Source organism: Monodon monoceros, unplaced genomic scaffold (genome assembly GCF_005190385.1).
Source record: "Monodon monoceros isolate NGI ecotype Baffin Bay Population unplaced genomic scaffold, NGI_Narwhal_1 Super_Scaffold_19, whole genome shotgun sequence".
Taxonomy (NCBI): domain Eukaryota; kingdom Metazoa; phylum Chordata; class Mammalia; order Artiodactyla; family Monodontidae; genus Monodon; species Monodon monoceros.
Window position 1 is genome coordinate 49,364,280 of NW_021703775.1, and position 19,668 is coordinate 49,383,947.

Consider the following 19,668-nt stretch of genomic DNA (forward strand, 5'->3'; position numbering starts at 1 on the left):
GGCATGATTCCCAGAGGTTTCTGGGAAAATGAACATTGTTCTGATTCCAAAACACTGAGTTCAACAATGTCCTAGCCAGGAGAGTCTGAAGATAGTGGAGAAAAACCTGTACATGCTGGACTGTTCAGGCACTGCATCCTGCAGTCATGCTGTACATGCACTGTACAATCCAAGAGACTGATAGGGTGCGCCCAGCCCAAGTGAAGCTATAAATGCAGGACTGCTGATGTCTGTGATAAATAAGGCCGGGCCTGGGAAGAGAAAGTTAAGGTTCCAGAAATCTGATTTCTGATGTGAACCTCAATGCAGATGTGCTCATAAGGTGAGGATTTTGAAGGCCAGGTAGCATGCATCTCCATCTGTCCTAAAGAATGTCACTGATCTATATTCTATGCATCTTGGCTGCATTTTCTTTTGGAACCTTTAAGATGGGAACACTTTAATTTACTCTTTTCATGTCTGAGTATGGCATTTTGGTCCAAATCACGAGATCCAATCATGAAATCATTTTTCCTTTAATGATATGATATTGCTGTAAGTCACTCAGAAGGACGGAAATGCAGCTTAAGACCAGCTGCATCTTATCCTTTTCCCATGCTAGAAGCTTTCACCACACCACTCCTGCAATTTATTGGAGTAAAATATGCTTAATTCCACTGTATGGGAGACACTAACACTCAAGACTCATGTGTGCGTGCATGCTCGCTCTCTCACAAACACACACAATCTGCAGAGTGAATCTTTTACCTGTATATGGCTTTAACAGCCTTCTGCTAACCCAGCCCCTTGTTGGGCTGTCATCAAAAAACTGTACATGAACTCGGGCAGACTTTCCTTTCTCACGGATGAATGTTCCATCAAAAGGGTGGTTGTAAACCAGGCAAGGCCACCAAGGGTAACCCTCCATCTTGGCCCAAACCAAATCACCTGGTGAGAAGTCACAAGAACTGTTGCCAAAAGAAAATACATAATTTGGTTAATATTTTGTTAAGCTACATTAAAGGCAATTACCTACAAAGAAGCAATTTTAAGGAAGGTATCTTTAAGAGTCCTTTGAAATTTTCTGGCATTAATATACAGGAACAGAAATTCTAGAATTAATGATTTTTAAAAACATTTTCAAGTTATTTTTAAAAACATAAGCAAATATCACGATGTTTATTAAGACAAACACAAATATAATGGTATTAAGGTTAGAGACTATCTCAGAATTATTCAAGGTTTAAAAACTGTGGCAGAATTCTGATAGACTACTGATAGCAGGAAAAAGACATAAACTCATTGTACTTGTGATCCAAATTATAATGAGTAACACCTGTACTACACATATGGTATACATAGGAACAGGATCTGACCCAAAGTATTAATACCAAACATACCGACTGTGTAAATTTGCTGCTTATATTCAGTATTATCGACTTTGCTCCAATGTATTCCAAATACTCCAAAAGCTACCTATAGCACACTACTACCCCCACCCTCACCCTAAAAATCTAGCTTTATGGAAAAACTTAAGTCAAGAGATAAGTGCCTAATGTACCCAAAATAGTTGAGTACATAATGCCTACAGAATCAACAGGAGATTCAATCTTCACAAAAGCTGATTTAGCCCTAAAGGTTTCCTGAGAAAAGGAGAGGAGGGGAAAGGAGAGGGAGAAGGGTAGCAGTGTCCAGTAACAGACTACAAGAGTCCCTCAGTGATGGAGAGGGACAACAACTGATAAACCCTGCTCAAGTACTATATACCAAGATTTTCTAAGCCCGCTTACAGGTTTTCGCTGAATAACTACAAATGTAAAATAAGCACATTACAAAAAGAATATTTTAGACATTTTTGAATCATCAATTGAGGCCACCTTATAAAATCAGGCCCAATCGTAAAATTAAAGTATTTCTTTCTTCAAAAAAATGTGAATATGGAAATCCCTATGCGGAACAGTTAGAAAAGAAACCAGAACAGGAGCATGGCTTCAGCTGGTGCTTATATCAAGGGCCTTTAAGGTACATTCTTCTTTCAACTTAGAAATCTATAGCAACCAGCACAACTTTATAATTATTGCTGTCAAACACCACAAGGCTCATCTTCAAACAGGGAGCTGTGTCTGCACCATTCAGACTTCTTACCTTAAGTGCTTCATCCTTCCTAACATATCCATTAATTAACAGGAGACAAAGACCCTTATCTCCGTGTGGAACTGTCAAGCAGGCTTTCCCTTAACTTAGGCAGGTAGCCACTTAACCACAAAGTCTATCACACACTGGTATCAGAAAACCACAAGCTGGGACTTCCCTGGTGGCACAGCGGTTGAGAGTCCGCCTGCGGATGCAGGGGATGTGGGTTCGTGCCCCGGTCTGGGAAGATCCCACACACCGCGGAGCGGCTGGGCCCGTGAGCCATGGCCGCTGGGCCTGCGCGTCCGGAGCCTGTGCCCCGCAACGGGAGAGGCCACAGCAGTGAGAGGTCCGCATACCGAAAAAAAAAGTAAGAGGAAAAGGTGACAGCTCAGAAAAACAAGTGTAAAAGCCTTCATACAATTAAAAATAAGAAATGACTTAAGCTAAATATACAGTGAACAGATCTTTAAGCTTTTGCTTTAAAAATCACATTATTTTTGCTCCCTCTTCAGCCCATTACCTTGGTGTTGATTGTTGATTACTAGTTGTGCCCCAAATTTGTAGGCAAAATTTTTGGCTATCTACTTTTTAAAAAAGAATCAGTAGATAGCAATGTACTGCTAGAATTTGCTCCTATAAACGATAAAAGATAGACTGGGTATGTCTAACAAAAACTTGTGTATGTAAATACAAGTTTCACAAACATGAAACATGCTCTCAAGCCAACTTTAGAAATCAAACTATCAGTGTCTGTATCTACCTCTTAAGGTGGACCATTAGAGCAGAATTCCCCTACCCTCAAACAGCTAATGAGAAAAGAGAAATAATCAGAGCAATTAATAACAAAGGCTCCCATCATACCTGCCCACCTGTACCTCTGCCCACATACCTGGCTTTCTTTCTTTCAGCTTGCATAACTATGGCACCCATCACTTACGCATTAGGTCTACAGTGACCATATAAATTATCCAAACTGGCCTCTAAAACTATTTCCTAAATAAATTATCATCCAAACTGGCCTCGGAAACTGTTTCCTAAATATTATTAGAAAGGAAGTCTACATAAAATACTAGAAGAAACCAGAGTTCTTCGGAGAGCAGCTTAAGAAGCAGGGACACTGACCATCCTCATCAGAATGAAAAGATGTTTTCAAAAGTTCTGAGGGCAGGGACTTCCCTGGTGGCGCAGTGGTTAAGAATCCGCCTGCCGATGCCGGGGACACGGGTTTGAGCCCTGGTCCGGGAGGAATCCCACATGCCACGGAGCACCTAAGCCCATGCGCCGCAACTACTGAGCCTGCGCTCTAGAGCCTGCGCGCCACAACTACTGGCCCGTGCGCCACAACTACTGAAGACCACCCGCCTAGAGCCCGTGCTCTGCAACAAGAGAAGCCAGCGCAATAAGAAGCCCGCGCACCACAACAAAGAGTAGCCCCTGCTCTCCGCAACTAGAGAAAGCCCGCGTACAGCAACAAGACCCAACACAACCAAAAATTTTAAAACAGTTCTGAGGGCAATGTTAAAAAGTCATAAAAGGGCTTCCCTGGTGGCACAGCGGTTGAGAGTCCGCCTGCCGATGCGGGGGACACAGGTTCGTGTCCCGGTCCGGGAAGATCCCACATGCCGCGGAGCGGCTGGGCCCGTGAGCCATGGCCGCTGAGCCTGCGCGTCCGGAGCCTGTGCTCCGCAACGGGAGAGGCCACAACAGTGAGAGGCCCGCGTACCGCAAAAAAAATAATAATAATTTTAAAAAATCATAAAAGCCAGCTTAAAAGAGGCTCCCACTGACCAAATTGTAAGTTCAGCATCTTTTTAAATACCAATTTTAATTATATCGATTAAATCAAATTAGGTCTGTGAAACTGAGTCCACAATGATACTTTTTTAAAAGCTTGAATACTTTTCTTACAATGATATTATATGGAAAATGTATTACTACAGATTTAATTGTATGAAAATTCTCAGGAAAGGCACCTACAACTAGGGCAGATCGTTACCTTTAACTAAAGGCTCTTAGGAAAAAAAACTTGTCAATGTCTGACATACCACTCCTATAAATGAGTACAAGGCATACACTTAAAATTTTTTACTGCCCTCATTTCTCATAATCAACAGATAATTATCACTGAAATGAGACTGTGAAAAATAAACTAGCTAAGACTTGCTTTAAAAACCCAGATTTAGTTGTCAGAAGCCTTGCTCACAGCTCTTTCAATTATGGTCTTAATAAACTACAGAAGAAATAAAGTACTGAGAAGCAGGCCTAGAGTGCATAAACATACATCCTGTAGCCATTTATTGAAACTGATGTCACCTCGACTCCTTCATTTCTCTCATCAACAAAAGTGGAAAAATACTTTTGCATCACACCTGACTGACAAAGTAACTAAGGGGAAAAAAAAAAACAGGCAAAACACTTTAACACTGGAGCACAAGAGAAAACTAAATGACAAATGACCATTAAAAGATGCTCAACTTCTTTAAGAGTTCAACGACGCTCATAAAAAGTCCAAATGTCTTTGTAGCCCATTAGCCTGTTGGTGACTGGATCTCTGCATACCTAAGGCTCCTGCCTCCTCTTCATTCTCAATTTGCAGGACCTTCCTCTTCCTGCACCAGCTTCTAAAACTCCCTCACCTCCACAGTAGCCTGGCTAACTTCTTCTTGTCCTCTAGTCTCAGCCTAGAAAGCTGAAAGCCTACCCGGACCCACACATACCCCATCCTCCCCCCAAAGCACACGGAGCTCACCAACTCCGCTCCTGCTCTAGAATTGCCTTTTTGCTTGTCCCATTCACTGTTATATCCAGGATCTACAATGCCCAATACTGTGCCTGACAGAGTAGATACGTTAACATTTGTTGAATAAAAGCCAAATCTATGTATACAAAAATAAGGTAAAATTCAAAAATTAAGAAAAAAAAGAAAGCCAAATCTATATACTGAATGGAGTTTCTTTAGAAGCCTAGTATCAAATGCCCATCTTTCCTGAATACTTTGGAAGTAGTCCCCATAGTAGGTGGTCAAGTGTAAACAATGTTATGCTTTTACAAGTCTCCTAAATTCAGACCTCAAAAAAACAAAGAGCATATGCTATACAACACATAAAGCACAACCATACAATAAATACTTCCATCCGTTTAGAATGGATGCAGGAAGAATCAAATTCATGTTTAAGTAAACATTATTAACACATTGTGCATCTCTCACCATGAAAAATAGTCTGTTACAGAGGATGCACATGTAGGGAAGGAAAAATATTTTCCCCTTTACCCTTCTGAGTTCTTGGCTAAGAGCCCCTGTAATAAAAGATTAACAAGAGGCTTCCCTGGTGGCGCACTGGTTAAGAGTCCGCCTACCGATGCAGGGGACGCGGGTTCGTGCCCCGGTCCGGGAGGATCCCACATGCCGCTGGGCCTGTGAGCCACGGCCGCTGAGCCTGCGCGTCCGGAGCCTGTGCTCTGCAACGGGAGAGGCCGCGGCGGTGAGAGGCCCGCATACCGCAAAAAAAAAAAAAAGATTAACAAGAAAAAGACAGACAAAAGTTTATTAACATGTATACCTCCCCATAAACGTGGGAGATACTAAGGAAAACTGAGTAACTCCTAGAGATGGCCCGAGTCACCATCTTAAAACATCATCTGAAGCTTTATAAAGACAAAAGAAAGGTGGGGTGGCGGGGATAGATAAGGGAGGTTACCAGGAAAAGAACAAAAAACAAGGGTATGGTTGTTATGCAGATTTCAGTCAGTGCCTTCTCCATTTAATAAGTTTCGGATGATTTAGAGTCACTCTTCTCTTCCTAGTACAGAGGGAGACATCCTTACAAATGGAGATTTCCTTTTTAAATGTAAATTTCCCTTACAGAAGAGTAACTTCTATAGCTCTCAGAGCTTCTCCAGTGTCCCCCAGTTTCTCAAAAATTATCAGTTCAAAATAACCTCTATGCCAGAGGCACATTCTGGGGTGGCATATCCTGCTACTCTTCACACAACTACATGAACTGCTTGAGAGGGTCGCTTAAAGGAGACTAACACTGTAATTCCACGCAGACTTTGAAAAATCTGTATAACACCTAAAACGCAGGACATTGTAAATCAACTACTCAAGTTTCTTATCCTGAATGCGTTCTTTATTTTTCTGTACCACTATTTCTTCATCCTTTCAAATGGCTACCATTACACACTATGCCTAATACAATACCTGGGATACAGTAAATGTGAGCTTTTCAAAATGTCGCCCGCTGCTCCAACAAAGGCCAGCCAAGCCCTGGAACAGCGCTGAACTGCCGAGAATGCGAGGAAGACACCTCTGGGCAGGCTTCCCTATAATCGCGTCCCTACGTCCCCGCCCAGAGTCAGAGCAAGGCCTTTGGAGGCTCACTCTCAATTCCGGAAAAATTACACAGCCCCAACCTGTCCTGAAATCGCCAGCAAAAGATGCACTATATCAGGGAGTTCCCTGGTGGTCTACTGGTTAGGATTCCTGGCTGTCACTGCTGGGGCCGGGGTTCAATCCCTGGTCGGGGACTGAGATCCCAAAAGCCTGGGGGAGGGGGGCGGCCAAAAAAAAAAAAAAAAAGATGCACTGTTCCTTAAACTAACATTATTTTCAACTGGCACAATACTTCCAGGTGTCAAAATCAACACTGTTCCTAAACTTTGATCTGTTTGGGGGCATATGCTGTCTACCTACAGGATGAGCCAACTGGATCCCTGCACTTGCTGCTCCCCCGCCCCTGCAATCCTTACTATCACCAATCAGGCCCCTCCGTCTACGAGTGGACACACCCCTTGCGCTCTAATCTCGTCGCCCACCCCCAACCCCCATACCCAGGCCGAGGGCCCGCCCACCCACCCCGCCAGAGGCTTCGAGTCCGAGGCGCTCAGCCAAACATCGAGCGTATTCCTCCAACGACTACTGGACCGGTAATTCACCGTCCCAGCTGTGAAGGAGAAACGTCCTCCGGGAGTCCCACTCGCAGTACGCCGCGCCCCACAACCTGCAGGTGGCCGGGGGGCATCCCCCCGGCGGGCATTCCTCCTTCCCGCCACCCCTCCCCCGCCCCGGGTAGGCACCAGCCCCTCCCTCGCCCTGGGGGCGCACCCCACGCCGAGCAGGCAAGCTCTTTTCTCTTCCCGCCGCACCCTTAGCGCTCCCGTCTCTCATTTCTCCTCCCTGCCCCGAGCACCTTCCACTCCTCCTCCCCCACCTGACGGACCGCGTGTCCTCCTCTACCCCCGAACTAAGTGCGTCCTCCCTTCCCCTCCAACCCTTCATACAGAGCCGATTTCCTCCTACCCTGTTTACAAGCTACACCCCCAAGGCTCCCTGCGCTCTTTCAAGCCAAATATGCAACCCCACCTCCTCCGAGCCCAGGCGCTGGCCGAGCGCCCCAGCCCCCCCCCCCCCCGCGAGGCGAGCCTCCCTTCCCTGGGCTCCCTGCGCCTCCCCCCACTGCACCACCTCCTCCGAGCCCAGGGCCTGGCCGCGCACCCCCCAGGCCCCTGAGGCGACCTCGCTGCGCCCCGACACCCCGCTACCTGGCGGGGACCGCAGGGGCTGCCGACTTCCGCAGCCCTCCGTTGAGGTTCCTCGCCTCGGCCCGCGAAGTGGAGCCCACCAGTGGCCCCGGCCCAGGCCCGGCCTCGCTCCAGGCCGCATCCCCGCCTGGGGAAGGGGGAGAGGCCCCGGTGGCAGCGGCGGCGGCGCTTTCACTTGAGGCCCTGACCGGGTCTTTGCTGGCATTACTCAGGGCTGGAGACTTGGGGAAGAAGCTGTACAGCGTGCTTTGTCGCGACATGGCCACGGTCGCCGAGGCCCAGCCGCTGTGTCGGACCGAGCCACTAGAGGCACGGCAAGTACCGCGAGGGGCCTGCTGGCGGGAAATCGGGGGGGAGGCGCGCTCTGCCGGAGGAACACTGGCCCCATCGGCCAATCGGCAGGCCGTTCGCGGGCGGAGTCCCGGGCGGCGCGCGTCCGGCCCCGCCCCCTCGGGCGCCAGGAGACGTGGGGAGGGGAGGGGCCAGCATGCCGCGCGGGGTAGCTGCCCGTGGCGCCTCCAGCCTCCTCCCCCCGCGGCATGAATGGCCCGGGTCTGGTTAGGACTGGAACACCTCGGCCCGAGCGAAGCTGGGCGCTGCTGCGGGGCTGACCCCCTCGGGAAGGCGTTCCTCTTTAGAAGGGAATCTGGCGGTCGCGGGGGTGCGATCACGCAGGGGCAGGTGTGTGCCGAGTGCGTGCACCGCGTAAGCATGAGTGGCCGCGGTGCAAGGGGTAAACCGAACGGCCACAGAAAGAAGCCCTGGCGGAGAAACGCCTTCCAGAGCTTGCATGAACAATCCTGCTCTGTTAGAACGCTTACCCCAAGGAACCGGAAAAGAAAAAAAGGATCCAGACTTAAATCAGCAGGAGATCAAGTCTTCTGTTCGCTTTGTATTCTCAAAGCGTTGCACATAGTAGGCACTTGATAAATACTTTACAACTGAACGCTAAGTTTTTGGCCCAGTATGAGTTTATGATTTAAAAAAAAAATTGCCAGCCACACAGCTTTCCTCTGCCGGGAAGCAATCCAGTCATTTCACATAGATTAACTCATTAAATCCTCGCAATAACCTGTGAGGTAAGTATCAATACTTCAGGTCCACCGTTCCTTATCTGAACTTCTTGGGCCAGGTGTGTCTCAGAATGCAGGATATTTTATATTTTAGAAAAGTCACAAGGTGTGAATAAAAAGTTCCTATTCTCCAAATTGAAGAAAGACGTTGGAAGACTGACAGCTCTTTGGCCCTAATCCCAAACTGTGAATAAGTAAGTATGGAATCCAGAATCCCAGAAACCAGCCCCAATCAGCAACAGCTGTGCTTTGGTGCGAACATATAAAGATCAGCTCTTTGCTTTGTTCAGGAGGCTGTGTCCTGCCACACCGTTCTCCTGTGCTAGGCATGTAATAAAATCAGCTTTGTTTCAGAAGCAGTATTTGAAATAATACTCTTCCCTACATGAGTATAATACATGACACCCTCAGAGAGTCTGGGGCAACACCCTAAAATCAAACGTCATATTCCTTCAGCAGAACATATGCTTTTTCACACTAAGTGGGATAAATATAGACTATAAATAGCCTTGGGTCAGCTCAGGTCAAAATTTGCTACCAAATGAGTTTGCACAAAACTTGTTTTTCAAAGCTTTTTGGATTTCAGAATTGCAAGTAAGGCATTGTTGACCTGTCTTATATCTCCTTTTTATGGCTGAAGAAACTGAGGCACAGATGGGTCAGATGGCCCATGACCGAACAGCCAGAAAAGGGTGGAGTAGGAATTTAAATCCTGCGAAGTGTTTCTGGAGTCCTGTGTTACTAATAGAAATGTTATATTGCCTTCAGTTTAACATCGTTTTATTTCATCCTCACAACATTATATTAGGTTGAACTGTATAAAATTGCCAATATTCAACCTCTTTTTTTTTTGGTCATGCCACACGGCTTGTGGGATCTTAGTTCCCCCACCAGGGATTGAACCAGGGCCCTCAACAGTAAGAGCGTGGAGTCCTAACCACTGGACCACCAGGGAATTCCGTATTCAAACTTTTTCAAAGTACAAAAATTCTGTTTCATTTGATTCAACTTAATATGATGTTATTATTCTTGTTTTACAGAGAGGAAATGTAGGCTCAGGGGGAATGAGCCAGTTATAAGACAGAGGTTAAGAGCCAGTGCTTGGGGTAACTCGAGACCTGGCCTCTGACCTAACTCACCAGGCAGGTAACAGCAATTTTACTTCTCTCAACTTGTTTCCTCATCATTAATGAGAACAATAATAACTTCGGGCCAAATTTTGGAGGCCCGTTAGATGCTTCCCACAAACGGGTAAAACGAGTAAGAAGTCACACATCTGAGAATCATCAAACACACAATCCCTCGGTAGGTAAAGTCACCCAGCCTTCTCCATGCAGAAGGCACATACTGTGTGTGAAGAACACCCAACTCAGAACAAACAGAACAAGATACTTGTTCAGAGTTTGCTACCACCACTTGTGTCTGGCAGAGACTTAAAGGCAGACAGAGGAGTAGGAAAGCTTCAAAGTGAAAAAGCAGAGGCATCAGGTGTGCTGTGATTGGCCGTGGGGTAGCTGGAGGTGGGCTAACTAGAAGTAGAGCATCCTCTGTGATTGGTTTGGGGAAGCACACTTAGCTTCCTCTGATTGGTCCTGAGTTGGAAGTGGGGATTAAAAAAGAGAGAGAAGCTGGGGACTTCCCTGATGGCACAGTGATTAAGAATCTGCCTGCCAATGCAGGGGACACGGGTTCGAGCCCTTGTCCAGGAAGATCCCACATGCCACAGAGCAACTAAGCCCGGGTGCCACAACTACTGAGTCCATATGCCACAACTACTGAAGCCCGCACGCCTAGAGCCCGTGCTCCACAACAAGAGAAGCCACCGTAGTGAGAAGCCCATGCACCACAACAAAGAGTAGCCCCCGCTCGCCACAACGAGCGAAAGCCCGCACACAGCAACGAAGACCAACACAGCCAAAAAATTTTTTAAAAAAGAGAGAGAAGCTGACTAGTTATCAACCAAGTCCTGACAGTTCTGGGGCAGTTGCTGCAGAAGTCTTTGTCTTCTGGACTGGTTGCTGCAGAAGTTGTGATTTGGCTTCAATCTGCAGCAACGAGCTCAGGAAGTCAACTTAGCTGCAGCAACCAGTCCAGGGAGCCAAACAACAGCCCCTGTAGCAATGCCTGTCAACTCATTGCCAAATGCAAATAATGATGGCTGATTCCCTTGCTGTAGCAAGCTCTGAGTAAACAGCCTTTGCTTGTTCTCATTTGGGTGGTCTTAACTATTTCCACATGTCTGAGAGCAGAGCCTTCCAGGCAGAGGTCAACAGCCTCTAAGTGAAAAGCAAACACCTTGAGTTTGGGAATAGCAAGGTGGCCCGAATGGTTGGAGGAGGATGAACTGGGGTGGGGTGGGGGAGCGGTAGGACGTGTGGTCAGGGAAGAAAGGCAAGGGCAGATGTTCCAAGGCCTTATGGGACTTTTGGCTTTGACTCTGAGTGAGCTGGGGAGCCACTGCAGGTCTTGAGTAGACGAATGACCTGATCTGACACGGACTGCTAGATTGAGAATAAACTGTATTTAATAAACAGCAACCTAATTGAGCTATATTGTTCTCTACAGAAGCAAGAGTGTGGAAATAGGAAGCATAAAGTCTAGGGGGAAAAAGAACCAGAAGAGCAGGAATCCGTGGTATTTATATCCAAAATTCTGGACACATTCACCCTGCGACGACTCATGAATAGGGGAGGGTGAAATACCCCTCAAGAGTTAACCATGTGTGCTCTGCACCTGTGCTCCCCACTTATGTGACACCTCCTTCAACTGCATTCTTACTTTGTGCCAGGCACTGATGTTGGTACAATAGATATAGCTGTGGACCAGACCGATACATCCAGAGATGTATGGAGATTGCTGTAGGGGAGCAAAATTTCCACCCCAAAATCTGTCTCTTTGACATGAGGATTAATTTAGCCTGATTACTTTTAAGAAACAGAAGACTTGGAAAATTTTCCTTGTTACCTCCCCCTTAACTGCCTAAAAGAATTTAGATAAAGGGCCTATTCCTGGAATAGAGCTATTACCATAGATGTCTGCAAAGAATATAGGCTAGGTGTAGCAGGGGAAACTCAGCAGGGCCTAGAGATCAGAGTCCACTCTGTCCCACCCTCTGCATGGACTAGCAAACATTTATTTACCAAACATTTGCTTTTCCATCTCCACTTGCATTGCCTTCCTCCCCTTTGAGGTCCCAAAACACTACCCCCAACATCCTCTTTTGTCTTTAGCTGAACACGGTATTTAAGGTGAGAATTTCTGCCATTTTGATGAGTTACTCAGTTTTCCTGGGCCTCTTCCATGTATACATGTTACTTAACTTTTATTGGATTATCTCCTGTTAATCTTACTCACATCAACTTAATTCTTAGACCAGCCAGAATTTAGAAGGGTAGAGGAAAATATCTTCCTCCCTGACACTGCTGGAAACACAAGCAGTTACAATATGCCAGTCCCAGTGGGCTCATAGATTATGTTAGATCACTTTGATAGGAATTTAGGCTAGTACCATGGTCCCCAAACTGGACACCAAGGCACCCCAGGGAACGAGAGCAAATTCACAGGGGCACCATGGGGTATTTTTAAGTTTCAAGGGAAATTCAACAACACCTGTCAGGCATTGTACTACTAACTGCAGTTAGTTCGCAGTTTCAACACGAACTCATGCTACATTTCTTTTAATAATATCGTTGGGGAAGAAGAAAACAGCATTTCCTCTACCCTCTTAGGTTCAGTTTTGGGTGTCTGCAAATTAAACTGACAAAAGAGATTAGCGAAAGAAAGAGTTTACTTTTGCATGCAATGCGAATACATGCAGACATGCTCCATGATGAGTAACTCAAAGGGGTGGGTTAGAACTGGGAGCTTATATATCTAACTTACTGGGGGAAAGAGTGGGGGAAGAAAAGACTTCTATAGTGAGGACAAATCGGTTTATTTAGGAAAGACAAATGGGTTTTTAGAATAGAAGACAAGAAAGTTTGTGATAACAGATTATGCAGGTACCAGCTCTTTTTCTATCTTCACGGCCATGAAACTCCCCTGGAGAGAGGATTTTCTCTCCAGTCCCACCCCCGCCCCGTCCCTCCCCGCCCCGTCCCTCCCCGCCCCACCCCGCCCCACCCCACAGTATGTGGGATCGACCAGGAATCAAACCTATGCCCCCTGCAGTGGAAGCACAGAGTCCTAACCACTGTACCACCAGGGAATTCCCCCTGGAGAGAGGATTAATGGCAGACTCATTTCTCAGAAGTTGCTTCTTTTAGTCAAAGTAAACTCCAAGAAGTCTTCTTTCTGCATCTGGTGAATCTCAAATGTCTTCAGCTTAAAATAATCTTTATACAAACTCTGGTATTCTGAGTAGGTCCCCACAACAACATATCTTTGTGACACTGAGTTTTTGGTGTTTTCTGTGGTAAAAAGCGAGTACCGTGTAGAATGAGTGTGGTGGTATCCAAATCTGATTTTAAACTTTGAGGAGTTGTACAGTGCCCAACCAGCACACACATTTCAATACTATGTATAGGTTATTTAAGAATGAAATAGGCGGCTTCCCTGGTGGGACAGTGGTTGAGAGTCCGCCTGCCGATGCAGGGGACACGGGTTCGTGCCCCGGTCCGCGAAGATCCCACATGTCCCGGAGCCGCTGGGCCCGTGAGCCATGGCCGCTGAGCCTGCGCATCCGGAGCCTGTGCTCCGCAACGGGAGAGGCCACAACAGTGAGAGGCTCGCGCACCGCAAAAAAAAATATATATATATATATATATATAATTTTTCCTTTTAATTTATCTGTATTTTTTCCCCAAACAGCTACTAAATTATTAGGACATAAATGCTTATTAATTTGTATAGGCATACACTGCATTGAGGAACCTGCACACCACAACGAAGAGCAGCCCCCGCTCGCCGCAACTAGAGAAAGCTGCGCGCAGCAACGAAGACCCAATGCAGCCAAAAATAAATAAATAAATAAATAAATTTATAAAGAAAAAAAGTTGTATGGGCATAAAACTTAATACATGGAACTGTTAAGTATTTCTTTTGGCCTAGGAGGCTTGGTTCAGAAGGTAATGAGATATTAAAAGCACCAGGGTTTAGTTTTATGAACCTCCAGCCTAGTGGTTAAGGGTTCTGCATTCAAACTTCCTGTGTTCAAATCCCAGCTGAACTGCTTACTGACTGTATGACTTTGTTGGGCAATTTACTTAACTTCTCTCCTTGCTTCAGTTTCTTCACCTGTAAATTGGGAATGATGATAACAGGACCTACTTCATCGGGTTGTGGTGAGGATTGAGTGGAATGGCTTTGTAAAGCCCTCAGTCCAGTGCCTGCACACCAATTAATGGGACACAGTTACATAAAGAAAGCTCTGAACATTTTCCAGAAGAATGCAGTGCTCTGTGTTCCCACTCCGCCCATCTCAGGATCAGGCTGACCAAACAGCCCTTGCCTTTGTCTTAGGCCTCGGGAGATAAAGTCAAATCTGGAAAAGGAAGGGAGTGTTTTGTGAGGTCCTGTCCTAGCCCAATCAGCCCTTGATCACCAGGGACAAGCCTATAGTCTGACAAAGTCAGGTTTTTTTGGCCAGTTGCACAGAAGGAGACTCCATAGCATAGGAGGGACCAAACAAAGGAAACAAAAGAAAACCTACAATTATGTGCTTTGGGGGAGGGTGGAGTTTAGGAGAAATTTACCTGAAGCCATGTTTGGATAGGCTCAAAGCAAAGCAGGGTGTAAAGTCAAACCTAGACTAAAAGGTGGAAACTACAAAGTGAAGACAGATGTGGCATGGTGTGTCCAAAAAAAAAAAATCCCTTATCTAATGCGGTGCACCTGGGTTGTAAATAGAAGCAGCTTTTCTGTGTCAGAGTGAATTCGAACGTGCAGGCAAGGATGGGGTGTTTCATTCCTGCTGACAAAATTTCAAACAGCAGAGTTTCTGATGGTCTCTGATTTTAGAGGACAAGACTTCTCAGTGAGTAAGAAAGCAGGAGTCCTTTTGCCACTGCAGCTTGTCCTTGAGAGAAATAGTGTTTCCTGTTCAACTTTGCAACTGGCTTTATCTTTGTTATCCCAGCCGGATGAATGGCAGGGCATATTTTTAACTTCTCATTCCTTCTCATTGCTAATTTTTGCTTTCTCAGTCTTGGAAATGAGGAGGAGGGGAACTTGGTGGTGGCCAGGTAGAAGGAGACAATAGCTGCATCCTGCCTTTCGGGCAGCAAGGGGACTGAAATCAAAGGTGTCTGTGTATTGCCTACGGCCCTGAGGTATGGTGGAGGCTGAGTGACTGGCTTGGGGAGGGTGGAGCCTAGACCACCTGGAGAGAGGGGGAGACAGGCCAGAGGCCTTGCACACAGCCTGGAGCACTCTCCCCGCCCCCATCCCACCATTCCTCTTTCTTAAAAGCTTCCCTGTTATCTCAGACCACCAAGGGGGAGGACTAGCCCAGGCATTTCTCTGATTCCCAGAGCCGTCCTAGGTAGAATTGCCAGATACTTTTCTAATGACTAGAGCAACCCTTTTGCACTGAATGTGGTTTCAGCTTCTGATCTCTCAAGTCCGGCCCCAGTCTCCCTTCCCAGCTGACTGCCATTCCTACCCTCTGCCTTCTCTGTTCTGGCATCATCTTCTCCCCTGAAGCCATACAGACCTGCTTTCAATCCCAGAGACCTCACATACAAATGGTGGCAGCCTGGGTCAATTATTTGCACTGGAGCCTTGATCTCCCAATCGGATAAATGGGGTGGACTCATATCTACCTCACAGGGGTATTGGGAGAATGGAATGAGATGAAGACAGTTACCAAGAATGTAACCTGTGCCCTATAAATATAAGTCCCTTCCTTTTCACATGCTGTCTCTGCCCCTTGCAAAGTTCTTGCTCACTTTTCCTTCGCTAATCCCAACACAAACAGAACTGAGCGGAGCCCTGCGCCCCCTGCCCCGCCACATACAAAGCCCCTCCATGTCCCCTGCCTCTTGTTCGTAGAGAAGCTGAAGTCTCCCAGGCCTCCCTGAGTCACCAAGGAGCAGGCTCAAGCAGCTAACGATTAGGACATTAAAGTCACAGCATCTTTCAGTGTCTGGTGCACATTCCTGAGTTGTTTTACAAATACTGTAACTGCCACCAGAGGGAAAAGCTAACTGCATGATGACCAGACTATAGCCATGACATAAGCTGCTACGTCTTGAGCAGTACTGAATCTATGGCACGCACAATTCCAAGAACTGGCCTTAAGAGAATGGAATTAACACTATTGCTCATAATAATCTATATCTTTGTGGTGGACATCAAAATAATTATAGCTTGCTCTGCCCGTATACGTAAGCGGGCAACTGAAATTGTCAGCAAAGAGACGCTACCGTCCCAAGTTGACATCTTCCATCCTGAGAATACAGTACCCTACGTCAGCATGAAGAAATTATGGAAGATGGATCTTCACCCCTAATCCCATAGAAGTGGAATGATGTTCTGACAAGTGGGGATTTGTAAGCAGCTCTTGGCAGGAGAGAGCTCTTTACAAGAAAGAGCTCTCTGCAGGAGGCCTCTTTTGTCCTGTCACTTTAGCAGAGCTGTATTATAACTAACCTTAAACCAGGCATCCCCATGCTCTACTCACCTCTGACCCAAGCACACCTTTCAAATCTTTTGATCACACAATACCTTGCCTCAACTCTTGGTTCTTTCCATAGATCGAAGAAATAGAAATGAAGAATAAGTAATTAACCAATGACCAGATCTCTTCCTTAAGTTCCCCTTCAGTAATCTCACAAACTGTGTAAACGAGATAGCATCTAAAGAAAGATGACTAGGAGTCGACAAGCCTGCTTGCAGTGGAAGATGGAAATGAGTCTGAGCCCCTATTTCCCTGATTAACTGAGGTTACTTCCCCTTTTCCCTTTAAAAACTTTCAGGGCTGAGCAGAATCTTTGGAGCTGGATTTGGGATGCAAGTCCACCTTTTCTCCAGAATGTCAGCTTTCTGATTAAAAGCAACACTTTCAGTTTTTACCAATACTTGCCTCTTGAGTGTTGATTTTCAGGTGGTGAGCAGGTGGACCTGAGTTCGGTAACACAAAAAGCCTTTGCCAGCTCAGTTGAAGTACCTGCCCAGCCAAGTCCCTCCTCTGAACACACCATCCCCTAATCAGGTAGCTTTAGTTTCAGAGAATGGCCTCTTAAGTTCCCAGATATAAAGCTGTGATTTGAGAGCTGTGGCCCTGAAACAGGAGGGAAGGGGGCAGGGCACAACCTTTGAAAGGATTACATAGCCCGAGGTCATGACATAAACGGATTAGAACCAAATAGGTCCAAAATGGTGGACAAGTCGACTTCCACTAGAACTTAGAGCCTCAGTATACACTAATTGTATCACATCAGCAAGCTAAATGACACACCCACAGGCTCCATGACAATTCTAAGGCAAATAAGGATCAAAAAGTGGGTAGTGGCCCAATTCCTGGAGATCCCCGCCCCTTCTTTCGAAATAGCTGGAACACCCCTCCCTCTCATTAACCTATGAAATTACCCACCACTATAAAAACTGACAACCCCAGACCCTGGCGCCTTTCTCACCTTCTGAGATGGCCCTATACTCAGTCTGTGGAGTGTGTTTCTCACTAAATAAATCCACTTCTTACCTATCACTTTGTCTCTCACTGAATTCTTTCTGCGATGAGACATCAAGAACCTGAGCTTCATTAAGTCCTAAAATCAGGCGTGATCTCAGTTGGAAGACTGTGGGTTTTGGCTGGGTTTGAGTCCCGGCCACCTGGGTTCAAGTCCCAATCTGAGATACACGGTCTTGGCCCCCACAGCTGTGGCATGTATTTGGTCCTGTGACACATCTCAGGTTGTCATTTGCCATTTCATGGTGAGCCAAACAATGATTGAACTGGCTAAGCCCTTTTGGGACCCACCCAGACCCCGAAACGTGGTATAAAGATTATTTTAAGCTGAAGACATTTGAGATTCAATAGATGCAGACAAAAGCCATCTCAGAGTGTCCCTCATCTACTAAAAGCAGGAACTTCTGAGAAACGAGGACTACCATAAATTCCCCCTTTGGGGTGAGTCTTCTCCCAGGAGAAAGACCAAGAGGAAATGTACCATAAATCCCCTCTCCTGGGAAATTTTATGGCCCTGAAGACAGACCAGGGGTACCTACATAAACAAACATTATCACAGACTTTCTTATCTCTCTTTTGCTCTCCTAAAAACCCATTTGTCTTTCCAAAAGAAATCTGGTTTTCTCATAGGAGCCTTTCCTATCCCTCCCTTTTCCCTATGTAGGGGTGGGTTTCCCTTCTACTCTTCTACGTTCTTTGGCTGGTCTAGTAACTAAATTGATATAAAACAGATTAAGAAGAGAAAAACAAAAGTTTAATAACATGTATACTTCCTTTATACGTGGGAAAAAACCAGGAAAACTAAGTCTCTGAAATGGACAAAGCCATCACCTTAAATACATCTTCGGCTAAATACAAAAGAAGATGGTGGCGGGCAGGGAGGTCAATTATGGAAGGTTATCAGGCAAAGCACAGTAAACAAGGGTAAGGTTGTTATGCAGGTTTAAGTATATGCCTTCTTCATTGTTAACAGTTTCTAGAGGTTTGGTCATCCTCCTCTTCATGGTAGAGGGAGGGAGACACCATCACAAATATAGATTTCCCTTATAAATGTAAATGTTTCTTACAAAAGGATAACTTCTACTCAGTTTTTGGAGCTTGTCCTCTGTCTGCTGTTTCTTATAAATAATCAGCCTAAAATAATCAATATGCCAGAGAGATACATTTTAGGGTGGTATACTTTTCTTCCCTTCACCTACTAAGTTAGATATTGTTAAAAAAGAAACAACCAGCTCAAAATGGAGTCACAGGAATTCACTGGCACTTCAGTGGTTGGGACTCATCGCTTTCACTGCCGAAGGTCCGTGTTCAATCCCTGGTTGGGGAACTAGGATCCCACAAGCCATGAGGTGTGGCCAAAAAAAAAAAAAAAAATGGAGTCACTTGTGCTAAGCCCCACATCAGTGTAGGGGACAAAACTTAGCACCCCCAAATGTCTCTTTGGCATGTGGATTATTTCAAGCTGAAAACAATCAAGGTCCAAAAGACTCAGGAAGAAAATTTGACCTTCCCCCTAACTGCCTAAAAATTTTTTAGATAGAGGGCCTGTCCCTGGAATAGAGCTGTCACCAGAGATATCTGCAAAGAATATGGGCTAGGTTTGGTTGGGGAAAATCCGCAGGGCCTAGAGATTAGAGTCCACTCTGTGTCCTGTTTTCTCTGCAGGGCCCAGCAAACGTTTATTTACCAAACATTTGCCTTTCCATCTCCATGCGAATTGCCTTCCTCCCCTTTGAAGTCCCAAACCACTACCCCAACATCCTCTTTTGGCATTAGCTGAAGATGGTGATTTCAGCCATTGTAAGTGACTCAGTTTTCCTGGGTCTGTCCCATGCATACATGTTATTAAACTTGTTTGACTTTCTCCTGTTAATCTGTCTCATGTCGGTTGAGTTCTTAGATAGCCAGAGAACCTAGAAGGAAAAATTCTTCCTCCCTGACGTCAGCAAACCAAGACTTAATACTGTAAAGAAAAAGATGTTTCCTGCCATTCCAGTTCTACAAGGATGAAGCCATTAGCCACCGCCTTGCCCACCAACCATGTGCCTGAGGGAATCCAGGATGGAGAAAACAAGAAGCATTCTGTGCTTTAGATATACAAGCCCCTAGATAGTTAATATACATATCTAAGGAAAAATGTCAGTTACCCCAGATTCTTGCATCTTCCCATACATAGGAAAGCACTAAAACCATTAACTTGAGATGTCTGTTCTTTGTGATTAGCAGTAATCTTTTTATGCTTGACTACACTTTTTCTGAGCCCCCAAAAAAGAAAAAAAGGTTTATATATGTCCTGGCTCCACCCTTACC

At 45.8% G+C, this 19,668-nt stretch overlaps 1 protein-coding gene across 3 annotated transcripts in view; it reads right to left on the bottom strand.

Annotated features, from left to right (window-relative positions):
* The window catches only part of MSH6 (mutS homolog 6), a 101,373-nt gene that overhangs the window by 9,594 nt on the left and 72,111 nt on the right, over positions 1-19,668 (bottom strand). The window contains exons 1-2 of one of the 3 annotated variants that reach the window (XM_029231545.1): positions 7,657-8,186; positions 748-947 (exon numbers count right to left, since the gene is read on the bottom strand). In XM_029231545.1, the coding sequence (XP_029087378.1) occupies positions 748-947; positions 7,657-7,916 (460 nt within the window). In that variant the 5' untranslated portion in view covers positions 7,917-8,186. Of the gene's footprint in view, positions 1-747; positions 948-7,656; positions 8,187-19,668 lie in introns of those variants that run through there. The other 2 variants (XM_029231547.1, XM_029231546.1) reach the window with 2 other exon arrangements.